The 17,760-nt window shown below is 36.5% G+C and overlaps 1 protein-coding gene across 1 annotated transcript in view; it reads right to left on the minus strand.

Annotated features, from left to right (window-relative positions):
• Nucleotides 1-17,760, minus strand: part of ADAMTS6 (ADAM metallopeptidase with thrombospondin type 1 motif 6) — a 366,007-nt gene that overhangs the window by 92,177 nt on the left and 256,070 nt on the right. Inside the window, exons 13-14 of the mRNA XM_003785868.1 lie at nt 16,347-16,492; nt 14,172-14,235 (exon numbers count right to left, since the gene is read on the minus strand). Of these exons, the coding sequence (XP_003785916.1) occupies nt 14,172-14,235; nt 16,347-16,492 (210 nt within the window). The remainder of the gene's footprint in view (nt 1-14,171; nt 14,236-16,346; nt 16,493-17,760) is intronic.

Genomic DNA, 17,760 nt, shown 5'->3' on the forward strand with positions numbered 1-17,760 from the left:
ATTCGAACCCGCCACCTTAGGTGTATGTGGCTGGCGCCTTAGCCGCTTGAGCCACAGGCGCCGAGCCTCAAGTGCCAAACTTAATGATTCTTCTTACGAAATTACCCTTCTTGCTTGCCTTTAAAAAACAAAAGTAACTATTTGCCATAGGTTACATGGTACATCATTTTGGGAGGATATGCTTCCAGGGTCTTTTGTTTCCTAGTCTGCTAATTTTTGGATATTTGAAGTGTTTCAGATTACAGGAATTCCTTCCTTTTCTAGCTATCTTCAGGAAATCCTCCACAAGAACTCAAGTTGTTATTGGCTTTTCTCACCCATCAAGACTACTTTTTAAAGCAAATATCATCAATTAAAAAATATATATAATCGAGACTCTAGTAGTAAGTTTTCATGTAATCCTTAAGCATTTGTAAAGCAACAAGCCATCTAAAAGTTCAGCTAAACATGGTTTTCAGTCTAGTTAAAGGAATAAGATAAAAATGGAAAAACTAAAGAACAATTTCAGGCAATGCAAATAGTACACGACATTAGGTTACAAGTTGTCTACAGGTGCTATACACTGGTAGAAGATCAATGTGTCATGTGATTAGCTAGGAAAATACTGGGTGAGAAAGAAAATTCTGAGCTGGTACCCAACATATGATAGGAATTATGCTAGTTAAGAAAGAAAAAAGACTTGAGGGGTGGGAGACTATTAAGAATGAAGCCAAGTAAAGCTATGGGGAAAAGAAAAGATCCTATGTTGGGAATGGTTAGAAAAAGGCCATCCTAGATAAAAGACAGAAGCACAGATGGCTTGACAGAAGCATAAGTACTGGTACACAAAAAAGCCCTTGAATTAATAAACTAAAACATTCACTTAAAGGCAAACAAAACAAAAATGCTATGTTTAGTATCTTCTATTGATTCTCCTCCATAGAAGAAAAGTCAAATGTCCAGTAGGAAGATATTACTATTTAATGAAGCATTTGGATAACATTTCAATGAATTTCTGATCTACTCTTTTCCTATGGTAACCATTCTCAGGGTCAGTACAACAAAAAGATTAGCCATAGCAATAGCTAACTATTATTTACTAAGTGCAAACTGTGGGACACTTTTCAGACATTTTTGATATATTTTCTACTGAATCCCACTCAATACTGTCATGAGGAAGTTAAAATTAATAACCTCATTTTACAACAAAGTAAACTAGGGTACAGAAAGTTTGCTTACTAATAGTTTCAGGGTTCAAGGACATCCCTGTGACTGGAGTGGGAGTCTCCTCTCTAAATGCTGCAGTAATAGAATGTAAGGTTGTTTTTTTTTTTTTCTCTCTTAGAGATAGAATCTCACTTTATCACCCTCGGTAGAGTGCTGTGGCGTCACACAGCTCACAGCAACCTCCAACTCCTGGGCTTAGGTGATTCTTTTGCCTCAGCCTCCCAAGTAGCTGGGACCACAGGTGCCAGCCACAATACCAGGCTATTTTTTTGTTGCAGTTTGGCCGGAGTCGAGTTTGAACCCGCCACCCTCAATATATGGGGCTGGCGCCCTACTCACTGAGCCACAGGTGCTACCCTAGAAGCAGGGGTCCTTGAACTTTTTAAACAGGGGGCCAGTTCACTGTCCCTCAGACGGCTGGAGGGCTGGACTGCGGCCCTGGGACCAGTCGGCTGCTAAGCAGGACAGGCAGTGGCGGCAAAAACACCTGGGGGGCCGGATAAATGTCCTGGGCGGGCTGCATGTGGACCTCGGGCCGTAGTTCAAGGATGCCTGAATAAGGTTTTAACTTTTTTAAGCTTGTACATAAACCTAATAGGAGTAACCTGGCTTCTAGATCTAGCCCCTGCATTAAATAGCTGTAAACTTCTTATCTTTCCTAAACTACTTTTTTCTCATTTGTAAAATAAAAGGGCTAAAAGCAAAGAGTTTTGGAATAAGGCAGACCTGGATTCATTTCTAACTTGGTCATTTATTTAATTTATGCCCTTGAGCAGTTTACTTAATTGTCTAAGCCTCATTCATAAACTGAGTGTAAAGCTAGTATTTACCTAGAATTCATGTAAATGTGTAGGTATGTACCTGGCAGAAGATAATAATTAATAACTATTAGCATCTGTGCTGGTCTTGGTCACGTTGTCCCTTACCTTTCTGTTCTGCTGTGTATTTTAGGGAAACAAACGCTGCAAGCTCCATTTCCCAGGTTTCTTTGTCAGGTGTCTTGAGGTTGGATTCAAGTAATGCAAGGTAGGAGTAGGAGAAGCTAGGTTATTTTTCTCGTTTCCTGCCTGCCTCTCAGGCAGAAGCAGAATCTTTTTGGTGGTTCCAATTTCAGGCAACAGCTTCATCCTCCCTGCCCTCCTGCCTGTGATTCCACTTTCTATTATGTTACTCCAGAATTTGGGTTCTGATGAAACTACCTCCTTCCCAGGTCTTCCTTGTAGGAGTGGCACCATCTTTCTGCTAATGCGGAACTATGGGCTCATTGTTAGCCTCATCCATCTTCCATGTAACCGGCTCCCTGTATTAAATTCCCTCTATTTAAATATTCAGAGTATTTTACATTATTGTGGTTAGATCTTTATTGATAACAAGGTTAATAGTGATAATAATAATAATACAAAGTACTTGAGGAAGTGAATAGAGACAGATTTCCACATATTTTTTAGATTTAGGGCAGAAATTGGCAAACTTGTTCCGTAAACATCCACATAGTAAATATTTTAGGCTTTACAGGCCACGTGGTCTCTGTTGTGACTACTCAACTATGCATTACAGTGTAAAGGAAGCCATAGGCAAAAAGTAAATAAATGGTCGTGGCTGTGTTCTAATAAAAATATTTACAAGAAGAGGTGACTGGTCAGATTTGGCCCAGGAGGTACAATTTGTCAACCTCTGGTTTAGGGTGTTAACATAATAGATACATTTGTTTGGCAGCATTTTGCAGAAGAACTAAACTCATTTATTCATTTTTGAGTCAATACAGAATCATACCTTTTAAAGAACTGATGTTAGAAGAGATATAATCTAATTTGCACAATATGCTTAGATTTCCTCTACAATTATCCCCAAAGTGGTCATATAATCTATATAAACATCTACAGAAAGACCGATCACTCTTCAGACAGCTGCAATCATTAGCAGGTTCTTCCTTTCAGCAGAAACTTTCCTTCCCAAAACCCAGTGGTCTTTCTTCTTTCTTGGGCATCCATACTGGACATACCTAACTCCTACACTGTAAGATATCTAGATCAGGGGTCCTCTTAAATAGGGCACCAAGAACTGGCCATAAGTATCTTTTTTTAATCACCAAGAATTCATAAAATTCTATGTGCCAGACATAATCCAGGCTCTGGAATTATACCAAAACCTAAAGTAGACTAAGCCACTGCTTTCATGGAACTTACTCTATGTAGAGAGGAGAACAAAGAAAAATAAAGTAGGGTAAGGAGACTGATAATGAGGTGACAGAGAAGTTGTTTTAAATAGTACAGGCAGAGAAATTCTTTCTAATAAGGTGGCATTCAAACAGAGAGTAAAAAGAAACTGAGGGAATGAATGGCTTAGGTATTTATCTGTGAAAGAATCTTCGAGGAAACAGTAAATGCAAAGGCCCTGCTGGTTCAAAAGAATGGGAGTGATCAAAGGAAAGAGTAATTTCTTAAGAAAATCCTATGTAAAACACTTTTTTTTGTTTGTTTAGGAATAGTAGAGAGTTTAAAGAGTAATGCTTTTTAAATTACTTAAAGGATAATAGATACAACTATGCAGAAACCGTAACAGAAAACAGTGGGCATGAGCAACAGATATTTTATATAAAGCCTGACATATTTTCTGACACTACTCAAGCACCCTCTCCTTTGAAAAACCAACCAGCAGAATTCACATAAATCAGACAGACGCAAGTTTCAGCATCTTTTGACCATAGCATTTTCAAAGAAATAAAAAATGAATATTAGCATCTTTATTACCACTTTTCCCCCTAGATATCCTGTGTAAGTTAATACATTCTATCTTGTGCTCCAAAACTATCCTATTTAGAAGCATCTCCTTTTTAATACAGTTAATATATTTTATTGATAAACAAATATAAAAAATGAATCATCCATTGAGGCATAAAAATTGCTATAGAAAGAAATCTCAGCTTCTGCTGACAAACTTTCCAGTAGAATTTCTATTACTGAAGTTCCAGTCCTGGTTTTATCCCAAAGAATAGGGTGACCTCAGCTAAGTTCCTGAATCGCTTGTGTCTTCTTTCTAAATTTCTGAATCCCTTGTGTCTTCTTTTTTCATTCACAGAATACACTCTAAATTATCCTTCGTTTCAGAAGAAATGCATCTCAAAACATCTTGCAAATGAGGACAATTCAGAAAATACTATGATATTTTTTATGGGTATTAAAGAATAAGAAGTGGACAGACAAGGAAAATGCCTTTACCCCTTTCTTGTTCCTCTCCTCTTCCTAAGAGAGACAGACAGCCTGGGAAGACAGAATGATTCCTACAACCTCAGAGAAAATTATAAAATGAGTAAAATGGACGTTCTGTTCTCCTACTTCCTTCCTTTCTCTACTTCTTTCCCACCTTTGCTTTTTCCTTTCCACTTTCACTCCAAATGCATTTTTTGCTTTATCCCTATTACACTAGATCAGCATTCCATACTTCCAAAATTTAATTTTTCTTCTTCCTTTCCAGGAAAGTAACATATTCTCAGCAAGTTGTACACTGTTAGTTGAAGGAGTTTGAAATTCAGCCCCTGCTCTCCTAGCAAGTCACAGACTTGACAAAAGACTGTGAAGAAGGGACACGTTTTGTTTACTCACCTGGATGGGCATCTTTTTCTAACTTACACAAGGATACCACATGGGCTAACAAAAACCTTGGTTCTATACTCTCTTTTACAAGATCCAAACAAAATTCCTGATTTCCTTATCTATCAGATACTTATCTATCTAATTAAATCATTCATACTAAGGCATTTAACTAAAGTTAAACTTAGAGGTTAATGCATACAGCAAATCATCTCAACTAGTTTTGATTCAACTTTCTTGTCTCTTTCCCCAAAATAGTTTCTGATTTTTTTATAGTTTCACTATGCATTATACTTTTCTTTTCTTTCTTTCTGTCTTTTTGAGACATAGTCTCGTTATGTTGCCCTTGGTAGAGTGCCCTGTCGGCACAGCTCACAGCAATCTCAAACGCTTGGGCTTAAGTGATGCTCTTGCCTTAGCCTCCCGAGCAGCTGGGACTACAGGTGCCTGCCACAACGCCCGGCTAGTTTTTGGTTGCAGTTGTCATTGTTGTTTAGCAGGCCCAGGCTGACGAACCCGCCAGCCTTAGAATACGTAGCTGGCGCCCTATTCACTGAGCTACAGGTGCTGAGCATTATGCATTTACTTTTAAAGTAAAAGAAAACAAAGGTGTGATAACTCATGTTGTCCGAACACACTTGAATCTAGCTGCCATATTTGATACCACAATCTTCCTTGAACGTTTCTGAAATTAAAGTTACTTGTGTATGCCTTGTATATTCATGTAGTCTAAATTAAAACATCATCTATCTATAACATAACTCATTTATTTAAGTCTATAAACAGTTAAGAACAAATCTTTTCTTTATAATTTTTTGTAAGTCTCTTAAGAATAAAATAAATAAGCTCTAGTCTGTGCTTAAAAGCTAGTCCTTATTTCTCAACGCATGATACCCAGCATAAAATTCTTATTAGCATATGAAAAATTACTGCTATTGCTCCTGTTATATTTTACCATATATAAAAATAAAATCATCGACTAATACTTATTTTCTAATTATAATTTGGGACATGGTTATACATATAACACTTAGTCAATGGATTGACTCTTGTACCTCATCATCACTTACCCCACACCTCTCCCTGGGGGCAAGATTTGTAGTTTCAGAGAGTTCTCAGCTACCTGGTTCTGGTGCAGGGTAAGGTTAGACTGGAAGACAACATCAAAGGTGACCAAACTCTTCCGGAGACGCTTACCTTGCCACACCCACCTCCCAAGGGCTTCATCTCTTACAAGAGCACTAGACCAGTAATCAGAAATTCTGTCTTACTGGATTCCTTCCAAGGTACTAGTATGTCGCTAAGCTTTAGTTTCCCCCTTTTAAAAATACGTGTCCTTTCAAATCTTCATAAAAGTGATTTGAAGATTTAGTAAGATTATGTATGAAAGTATACTGTAACCTATAGAACACAAATGTATATACGGATAGTAACAGCTGTACTGTATTGAGTACCGATTCAGTACTAGAATACCACTAGATATTTTATATATGTTACTTCTTCTATTCCCAAACAACTCTGCAAGTTTGATACAGCCTATATTTATATAGGAGTTGACTTAAGTTTAGAGAGTTTAGGCGACTTGCCAAGGTCAAATAGTAATGTGTGTCACAGTCAAGATTCAAACTCAAGTCAATGTAACTACCCAAGTATATGCTTTTCTCAGCACAATCCTACATTCAAATATAGGCTATACAATTTTTCCTGTCTACCACAGTCAAAGCAAAAACACTGTCTAATGACCATAAGCAATTGATTGAAAAAAGAAAAAAAATGCTGAATAATACAACCTTCTAACAAAGCTGACTGAGAATATACCCAAATACTAGGTTTTCTGAAAAATCTTTTTACTCTGTACATTTTAAAATAGTTTTTGATGCATGGAGGAGGGAAATGAGCTGTTTAAGGTGCAAGAATGTTGGCTCGGCATGTATAGCTCAGCAGCTAGGGTGCCAGCCACATATACTGGAGCTGGTGGGTTCAAATCCAGCCCGGAACAGCACAACAACAATGACAACTGCAACCAAAAAATAGCTGGGCATTGTGGTGGATGCCTGTAGTCCCAGCTACTTGGGAGGCTGAGGCAAGAGAATCACTTGAGCCCAAGAGTTTGAGGGTGTTGTGAGCTGTGATGCCATAGCACTCTACCAAGGGTGACATAGTGAGACTCTGTCTCAAAAACAAACAAACAAAAAAAAAAAAAAGAAAGGAAAAAAAAAGCAAGAATGACTTCCCATACCAAAGTGGAGCTTATGTATTTCACCAAAACTTCTGTCCTGCCCTGATCATATTATCAAGTAAACATAAAAAAAACACAAAGATTATTATGGTTTTGGAAAATAACCAAGCACTAGGAAATTCTTTTTAGAAATGTAGAAAAGGGCAGTGCCTGTGGCTCAAGGAGTAGGGTGCTGGCCCCATATGCTGGAGGTGGTGGGTTCAAACCCAGCCCCAGCCAAAAACTGCAAAAAACAAAAAAACAAACAAAAAAATGTAGAAAAGTCCTTTTCATAGTAACTAGTATTTCTTTAGGTTTTGATATAAAATTTGGTTCACAACCTTAATAGAGCATATTTTTACTTTTTACAAAAATCATGTTTTCTAGTAAGGTAATCAGAACACTAACATTTAAATTTAGCTGCTTAAAATAGTTATAACATGTATAGGAATTGTTACCCTCTTAGAACATTTTGCATAATAATTTTATTCATTAGAATAAAAATTAGTCAATATTCTTTTATGCCAGTAAAAATACACATAATAATTAAAAGTCCATTTTTTTTCTTCAGTTTTTGGCCAGGGCCAGGTTTGAACCCACCACCTCCAGTATATGGGGCCAGTGCCCTACTCCTTGAGCCACAGGTGCTGCCCCTAAAAGTCCATTTTCAAGCAATTTCTGAGACAACATTTTTCTGAAGACTGAGCACTAACCTGGAGTCTTCACTTTGTATAATGGCCCTACCAGAAAATCATGTTAGTTCCTACTTTTGCACATTTATAAAAATCGTCGGCTCTAATCTACCATTTATCTTTATGTTCAAAGAGAACCATATCCTCAGTCAATGAACACTTAGCATTATGACTTCCACAAAATTCTGCCCTCCAAACCCAAGTTCCAGTTAATTTAGAAGACACAACCACAATGGCATAATGCCGTTCTTTGCTAACTGGAAAATACTGAACTCTTGCTTACATTATTTAATCTTAACTCCAACTCATCCTTCATAATTTATTCCATGTCCTATAATATAGCTGATATCATAGTATAATAGAATCTATTAAAATAGATTTTTTAGTATAGGAGTTTTTGCTCTAATATGACACATACATTCATAAAAAAAGTATTTTTTCTGCAAAATTGCACACTAAAACTAATAGGCATGTGGGAAAAAACAGGTTAGACAGAGCACTAATAAAAATGTTATTACATTCTAATAAACCACTAGCACAATTTTTGAAATACATGGAAAATTCCTAATAAGGAAATACTGGAGTAAACATAGGTTTTTATCTTTTAAAAACGTTGGGATGAGTTAATAAGGAAGGCATATCAGTTGAGGCTTCCGGTTTATAGACAGGAGGGGCCAATGTATGAAGAACAGGCAGAAACACACAATAAGGATAGGACTTTAAAGACAGAGTATGTGGACAAACTGAGCACAAATAAGAATGTGGGGTGAAAGTTCGTCACGTCCAGTTTAATTTTCCTTCGCTGTTCCACTGTGCTGATGTAGTTTAACTTCAGCTGCTATATTACTTAGTGACATAAAAATAATCCAATCAATTAAGAGCTAATTTGTGTTGCAGAAACAAGCTTGTAACAGAACAAATTACACCACGACTCTATATTATCATAGTTTTTCTAGATTTATATTGTAAGAATGGAAATTAAAATATCTCAACAAGTTAAGTCACTATTGATGAGAAAGGGGAGAACTTCATTCGGTATGGGAAGGAAATATGATAACTACAGTCTGATATATAGTAAGGGCTCAAAAAATATTAGCAGCAGCACTTCTGCTACTGACCCTACTTCTGAGGCTGCTACTTTACTGGTAAAGATGGAAATGAAAAGAGCTCTGAGGCAGACACCTGGTGCTTACCCAACACCTATTACTCCTGGCTTTCTTGCTAACAGAACTCTGATTTTTTGCTTAGTAATCTACCTCTCAAAAAAGGTGACTGAAATCCCATTTTAGAGATAAATAAGGATTAGTCTAAATCAATTCTGGTAATCTCATTTGTTTGCCAAAGACTGGTTTAAAGGCAGCCACGTGGCCTCCAGGTAAATACAACAAGAAGGAGTCTGCTGAGGGAACAGAAGAGGAGACCTGGGAACAACATTCCTAATACTTAAGAAAAGACACAGGAGCAGTTTACCTTTCCTCTTCCTCTGAATATTGTAAGGGCAAAAGTACTTTAGGTAATGTTCTACTCATCTTTTTGTGTTCTCCTTTCTCAAAGTATTTGAACTTCTGGCACTTTCTTCACTATCCTGTCAGCTCTATGCTAATTTAAAAATGATTTTAAAAAAACCTTATCCAGTATTTTTTTACTCTAGGCAGAATAACCCAGTCTGTCATTATTAAAAATGAATGTCTTTCCACATTTGTTTTATAATTGAACTAAGATTGGTTTTGAGAATTTCATATATAATATTTACAATCTTCTTTATAATAATTTCTCTATTAATATTATACTCTATTAATATTATTCTCTATTATCTAGAGTGTCTAGCTCTGTACTGTCCAATATGGCTGCCACTAGCCACATGTAGATATTTAAATTCTGTTCTTCAGCTAGTGCCACACTCCAAGTGCTCAATAGCTAATTTGGCTATTGACTACCAGGCTGAACAATGGACAGATAGAATATTTCTATCATTAAAGAAAGTTATATTGGATAGTGCATTACATCAGACTCCAGCTTATATAAAATTATGCTCAGAAAACTTTATTAACCTGGATAGCATGAAATTTTAGTATGGTAGATGAACTGTCAAGTTTGAACTAGTAGAGTCGAAATTAAGAAAAAAAATCACTAATTATTTGCATGTCCATGATATGTATTTAATTGTATTTAATTATAATTTGTGAAAGAATCAAACAGAAGACAAAGACAGTAAGAATTAACCCACCAAAAGCAAGTTCTACAATTTGAGCATCTAACATATAGCTCATAGGTAAAATGTAAGAGGCCTGAGATGGCTGACACTTTTTTCTTTTTCCGTTACCTCTCATATGTTACTTATATTACAGTATATAATACCTACATTAAGGTCTAAAGGTAGGCCCACCCCTACAAATATATAATTATGGAATGAAGTGGGAATTGAGAGGTGAGTTTGACTTTCTCACTCTTAACAGTGTGATATAAGTAGGTATTTATTTCTTTTACCTTTGTATAAAATCTTTATTTCCTGAGATTCATACCATTCATCCAAATTACCATCAAGCTTCACAAGTATCTGGCTTAGTTAATGAGGGTCGCTCTCCCTCATTTATTAATAAGTTTGATACCAGGTTCACAGTCTCATCTATATTCAGAGTTCTAATAATATCCTTAATGACTTTAATGTCCACATGGAAGACTATCTACCAGCACCCTACACACTCCTCTTAAAGTTCAACTCCTTCACCTCTACCCACCTCCACTCCCATGCCCATACTCAAGATTTATCATCATTGAGAATATTCTCCCTAGTCATACCTTCAAATACCTTCCATCCTCTGATCTCTTCATCTTCTATCTTTCTTTATCTTGTTTTTCCTACTACACTGATTCTTTTATATTGATGGCTTTTTGAAGCTATGTCCTTACTTATTTATCTGTTGATCTTCTTTGGACTACTGTCATTCTTAGTATAGAGGCCACGGCTCTGTACTCCAATCGCTCTTACCTATTTCCTTAAAAATTATTATTTTTTTTTTGAGACAGAGTCTTACTTTGTCTCCATTGGGAGAGTGCTGTGGCGTCAAGCAACTCTTGGGCTTAAGTGATTCTCTTGCCTCAGCTTCCCAAGTAGCTGAAACTACAGGTACCAGTTACAACGCCCAGCTATTTTTTTTAGGTCTCTAAAACTGATCTTTTTTTTTAGAGACTGGGTCTCTAAAACTGCTCTTGCTCAGGCTGAGTTCTTAACTCATAAGCCCAGGTATCCACCCTCTTTGGCTTCCCAGAGTACTAGGATTACAAGTGTGAGTCACAGTGCCCAGCCTGTTTCCTTAAATTTTTTTGATTTGTTTATTGTTTTGTTGTAATTGTGTCTTTCTCCAAACCATTCTCAACTAAAGCATAAATTTGAGGCTCTTCGTATAGTTTTTTTTTTTTCTCTTTTCTTTTCTTTCTTTCTTTTTTTTTTTTTTTTTTTTTTTTTTGCAGCCTTTGGCCGGCCCTGGGTTTGAACCTGCCATCTTCAGCATATGGGTCCAGTGCCCTACTCCTTGAGCCACAGGCACTGCCCAGTTTCTTAATGCCTCAAGACAAAGATCACACTTCTTAACCTCCAGGCCTTGCACTTAATTTTCCTCTGTCTTGTATCCTTTGATTATCACTGTTTTCTACTCTGGTCAGTTCTGATTTGCCCTTTACATCTCTGGCTTCCTATGGGAAGAAATCCCCAAATCCATAATTAGGCTAAGTACCAATTCTATATGCATTTTATAGCATTCCATATTATTCATTCATATCACTTATCACTCTGTATTATGATTTTTTGCACTTGAGTAAATTATAAAGTCATTAAGGGCAGAGATTGTCTTTCCTACTCTAGGAAAGCATAAAATGTAGTAGGCATTCAATTATTCTTTAAATGAATAAATAATGCTGATAACTTGAAAAGATTATCATAATTGAAGCTATACATAATTACTCTAAGATGCAAGTTTAATAAATTAAGTATGATAAATAAACTGCAGAGTATGTTAGAAGGCTATAGGGAGGAAAACAGAGCAGGGTAAGGAAGACCCAGAGTTGTAGTAATCAGGGACTGTGGCACTTTTAAATACAGTATTCAGGATAGGCCTCAATGAAAAGGTGACAGTTGACTGAGTAAAGGTAAAGTGAGACAGTTAGCCATGCAGATATTTTGGGAGAAGAGTATACAGGTAAAAAGCAAAAGGAACAGTCAGTGCAAAAGCCCTAACATGGGACCATGTCTGACACATTTAAGAAAAGAAGTCCAAGTTACTGCTATAGAGTGAATGAGGACGAAAATAGAAAGCAATAAGTTCAGTCAGAGAGGTAATGAAGACTAGACTGTAGGCCTTTGCTCCTTTGTGAGGACTTTGGATTTAAGTAAAATGGGGAGCTATTGGGGAGTTTCAAAATAAAGGATAATGTGAGTCATTCATTTTGCTTCCTCTCTTGAGGGCTGTAGGGGACAAGAGTAGTAAAGAGAAATCCTCAGAAGAGGTTATTAAAGAAATCCAGGAAAGACAGTGACACTGCAACAGAGTGGTGCAGTGAAGGTAGTAGTAAGAAATGTCTATGACATATTTTGAAGGCAAATCCAACAGGATTTCCTGAGGAACTGAATATACACTATGAGACAAAAAAAAAGGAGTCTAGAAAGACTCTAGGATTTTTGGCCTAAGACAAATGGAGTTGACATCTGAGATGGAAAAACCTTTTGGAGGAACAGAATGTGAAAATATCTGGGAGATAACATTAAAAATGAGATGTCTATTAAAAATCTATTTGAGTAATAAAATATGGACCTGAAATCCATGAAAGAAGAAACCATGGGCTGAAGATACAAACTCAGGGGTCAAATGACAAATAAATGCCATCAAAAGCAAAGAAACCAGATGAGAGATCACCATGGAAATAAGTATTGGTAGAGCAGAAAGCAAGCCTAAAAACTAATCCCAGGGTAACATGAAGAAATCAGAGTAAACATAGGAGCCACCAAAGGAGAAAGAGGAGTAAGCAGCACTGTAAAAGAAAAACCAAATGGTATAGTGTCCTAGAAGGCTACTGAAAGTCAAATAAGACAAAGACTCTGAACTGACTATTGGATTTAGCAATATGGGAATCATCTGTGACTTTTCAAGTGCATTTTAATAGAACTATGTAGACAAAAACCTGACAGGATCAGTTTTAGAAAAAATAAGCAGAGAGGAATTGAATTCAGTTAAGTATAGACAAGTCTTTTGAGAAATTTTGTTTCAAAGCAGAGCAAAGAAATGGGGAAATAACTAGCATGGTTTTCTGGTCTATTTGTTTCTATATAGGAGTATGTTTATATACCTAAAAATCCAGAAGAGAAGATATGGGGACAATCATCTACATATTTATAAAATCAGCAAGAATTAAGACAAGAGTACAACTGGGCCGATATGTGGTGGCTCACATATGTAATCCTAGCACTCTGGGTGGCCAAGATGGGTGGATCCTGAGCTCAGGAGTTCAAGGCTAGCCTGAACAAGAGTGAGACCCTGTCTCAAAAAAAAAAAAAAAAATCGCCGGATATTGTGGCAGACACCTATAATCCCAGCTACTTGGGAATCTGGGGCAAGAGGACCGCTTGAGCCCAGGAGTTGAGTTTTGAGGTTGCTGTAAGCTATGATGCCATAACATTCTACTCAAGGGGACAAAGTGAGACTCTGTCTCAAAAAATAAAATAAAATGAAGCTGGAGAGTGTGGAAGTGAGGGATATTGACTTAACAGTCTAATAATGTAAATTAAAAGCTATGGTTTTTACATAGGAGGAAGGAAGAATGATCTGGAAGGAGTAATGAGATGTAAAGATAGTCAGTCAATCCACTTCTAGGCCCAGTCATCCAAATACTTGGGAAGAAGACAGAAGCTCTCAGTTTGGAAACTATAGAGGAAGCAGTATCTTCAGAGGACAGCCAGTTTTAGAGCAAAAAGGTAAGAGTTTGAATTCCTGAGGGTATGAAAGAAAAGTTTCAGTAGTTGGGCAGAGATAGAAGACAGAACAGGAGACATATAGAGTCTTATCAATTGGACAGCAAAGAGATGATGTGGGAGTCAAGGGCTTCTTGCACTGACAAACATAAAATAGGATAAAGGACATAAGAAGATTAATTCTGTGGAATCAAGAAAGATAGTGGTGATGAACAGTTGTGAGTGTCATAGGCAGGGCAGTTCCGGGGTGTGTGTGTTTCTCTCTTGGTATTTGTTGGATAAGAGCAAGAATGGACTTGCTCCTACTGCTAGAGCTTCTCCTAAACCCATGTTGATTGAATTGATAGAGCTGAGGCCAACTCCATCCGTTATTAATAATTTAGAAAATTCATGTGACCCTTACACACATGGATTTCTGATCAAACAGCTTACAATTTAAAAAATTTCCCTACTCTAGGGAAAAAGTAAGCTAATTTTTCATAGCAGAGTTTGGTCTTACTTACATCTGTGTTACAGGAGCGATATCGTTTCCTTTCCCCAAGGCAATATTTTCCACCTCCTGAAGGTCTGAAAAAACATTTTGTTTAACATGTGAATATAAACATTCTAATCCACACAAATAATATATATTGTACTTGATGAAAACATATGAAAGTTTACTTTAAGAAAATATAAAGTTTGACATTGCATTAATTATTAAAATCATCATGTTGGTAATTGTTGGCAAAAATTATTATGGTTGTTGAGCATAAAAATTAAGGTAATTTACTATGAGTAAATGACTCTTAATTGTCATGATTTACATTGTCAAGAAACTGTAATTATAATCAATGTATTTTCTAACTATCATTGTACTCAGTTGAATACAAGTTAAAAAATCACTTATTTATAATGAAAAGCCATAAATCATTTTCAATAAAATCCATAATCTGATGCTCCCCCAACATAATCATATGTTCCCCCAAGTAGGAAATAGAATTTTTTTTTCCATACAGGAAACAAGAAGAGGACACTAATTAACTCTCTGGAAATAGCTTCAGGTCAAAGTAAATAATGCAAAAATAAATTTCCATCTCAATTTAAATATTACATGAAGTCTAAAAACTTAATCTAAAAATAAGATGGCTTTGTGTTATATAGACTTTTTTATATTACACTCAAATTAACAAAAAAGCAAGATGGCAAGTATTTAATTTACATAAGTAAATTTTAAAGTATTTAATATTAGATAAAACCATATGCTATATCCATGCATGCTATTATTGAATGGAACAAAAAACAGCTAATTTCTTCTTTTAAAAGTGATCTAGGTCAGTGTCTTAAATATCTGGATGATATTGTTTATCATAGGGTTTTATACTTTTAGTTATTAGTTTACAGTAGACTCCAGTTGAATTTAGGCTAATTATTCTGCATGTATATTTATAAGTTTAATTCAAAGTTATAATTTTGGCTCCCTTGTATCAATGGGATAACTAAAGCTACATTTTAATTATATTTTGAATTCCAGTGAATGCTGACTCTAAGCAAGGAGAGGAAATAGCTCAGCTTGAACCAACTTCAGAAAAATGGGCTGGCCAGACAGAAACAAGGTTTAGGTATTAGGGACGGTGGCAGTATGACTGGTTTATGAATCAGTAATAGGAATCTCTGCTATAGGAGGGTAATAATTGATAGATAGTAGGAGAATGGAAACACAGAACTAATATAGAGTAAAAGAGACATTTGGAGAAAGGAACTAAAGAGGGGGTCCTGAATCAAAACGGAGAAAAATTGAAAATAGATCATCTTTTATCTCAGAGGGAGAAAAATGGGGGAGAAAATTAGGTAAGAAGTATTATCATAACACCATTCTGCCCCAAATACTAATCAGGAGGGAGGCCTTCACCCTGAGTTGCAGACACTCGGCATCCAGCAGCTAAGGAGCAGTTTAGCCTCAAGGAGAATAGGAAAGTACAATTGGAGGAATGGTCCACCTGTGATAGGCCTTGGCATTGGTGATGGGGAGAAGCAATAGAGCTAGCAAAGAATACTGATGGGGCTGGCCTTGTGCCAGGGGGACTCTGGCTGGAGAAAAGAGTGGTGGGAGAGGAGCAGTCTGACCTGCATAAAACAGTCATGGGGAGAAAAGTGGTGGCAGCTCTGGAAGATGATTAATGGGGGCATGTGAATGGAAACTATTTTAACACATGGGCAGTATTCTTTTCATTGTGATTTGTGATGCGAATCAAGGCATTTCAACCCTTGAAGTGCTCTCATTGGTCCTTTTAATACTAATGTAGCAGTAATAATTTTATGTGACATGTGAAAAGACCTTAGGTTTCCTGGGAATCATGGTAATGTAGCTAAGGCCAGATCTGGATTCATCCATAATTCAGTAGTTTTTGGAGGAGGAAATCTATCTGATTATTATTAGATTAAAAGTCTGGCTTATCCGGGACAGATACACAATGCATTTTTATTTTTTTAATTTTAGTTTTAGTTACACAATAAGGAGAAAAGAAGAAAGAAAGTTTCGTCTAACAAAGCTCCTTCACTTTCCTGTGCCTATTGCTTGTTCTGAAGACAAGCACTTGGCTCACTAGTGAAACGTTTTTACAGATAACATGTGAAACCACAGCTTTGAATCATTTCCAACTGTGTCTTTTTGTTGGCTCAGGCTTACTTTAGCTACTTACGCTGGACTGTCACAGTGTCTTAGGGATGAGGAGACGCCTCCCCCGCAGGTCCTGCTGCACTCTCCCCATAGTGACCAGGGACCCCAGCCCCCATCTATGCTCTGGGGCCAAGTGCCAAAAGGAACACAATCTCCCTGATAACACCACTGCAAGATTTCACAGAAAACACAGAATTAGCTTTTAGGCAGATATAGCTATCAGGATAGAAATACATAAGGGTCAGGTAATGACCAATTATAGGCATTAGCGTTCTCCCAATAGATAACAGACAGATAGTTCTTTAACTGTGTTTAGACACTTAGTGAAGGTGCATGTCATTTGTAAATTATCTTAGCCAAGCCATGAAGTATAAATCCTTAACATGTACCAGTAGTTCTAAAAAAAATCTTACTTGTTACTTTTTCCTTGTTTCTCCTGCTCCAGACTTTTAGTGTTTCTCATTATGGAGCTAGCTACAGACCTCAAAGTCTTTTTTAGATATTTTAGTATTTTCTTTAAAAATTTTCTTTATATTCTACTATTATTAGACTCATGGAATGATAACACAATATGGAAAGTTCTCCAGTAAGGAATTTTTATGATGGTAATTGCTCTTTCTTTAAAAAAAAAAAAAAAGACCAGTTGAGACTACAATAGTAAAAGAATGTGTTGTGGCATTTCATCTACACAAGCACAGCAGACATAATAAAAGTAATGCCAAGACATTAGAGGCTGGGTACAAAAAAACCCTTATATACATGCACTAGCTATGTGTATGGCCCCTGCATGAACATATGTACTGGAATTCTGCTCAGCTCTGTTCTCTGCAATAAAACACACATACTGCACCTAAGTAGAAAGCCAGGAATAATTTATTGAGACGTAGACATCACATAGTCAACTCATAACTCTAGTATGATAAATCTTATTTGCAGAATATAGCAAAATGAAAGTCTCTTTTTAAACCAAGCATTTGTAGGCTTTTATTGGCACATTCTTATGAATTATCAAACTTTGACAAACCATATGGATGCTATGAAAGGCATTTTTTTATATGAACAACAATAGGGAACATGGTTATTAGAATTGAATAAATGTCAGCCCTATGAGATTGTTAAATAAAAATTCAACTTTATATTAAAATGTAAAGGGATTATAACATGTGATGCTTAGAAAGTATTCAGTTTATTACACTGATTCTATCTCCAAGCTCTGCAGGTTGGATACCCCTGGAATTCTTCCACTTTTGACTGTCACTGCTAACACTCTAGACCAGTGGTTCTCAACCTTCCTAATGCTACAACCCTTTAATACGGTTCCTCATGTTGTGGTGACCCCCAACCATAAAATTAAAAATAATTAAAATTAAAATTAAAATAATTTTATGGTTGGGGGTCACCACAACATGAGGAACCGTATTAAAGAGCTGAGGCAT

This window comes from Otolemur garnettii, unplaced genomic scaffold (genome assembly GCF_000181295.1).
Source record: "Otolemur garnettii isolate 467f Iridium unplaced genomic scaffold, OtoGar3 scaffold00017, whole genome shotgun sequence".
NCBI classification, from domain to species: domain Eukaryota; kingdom Metazoa; phylum Chordata; class Mammalia; order Primates; family Galagidae; genus Otolemur; species Otolemur garnettii.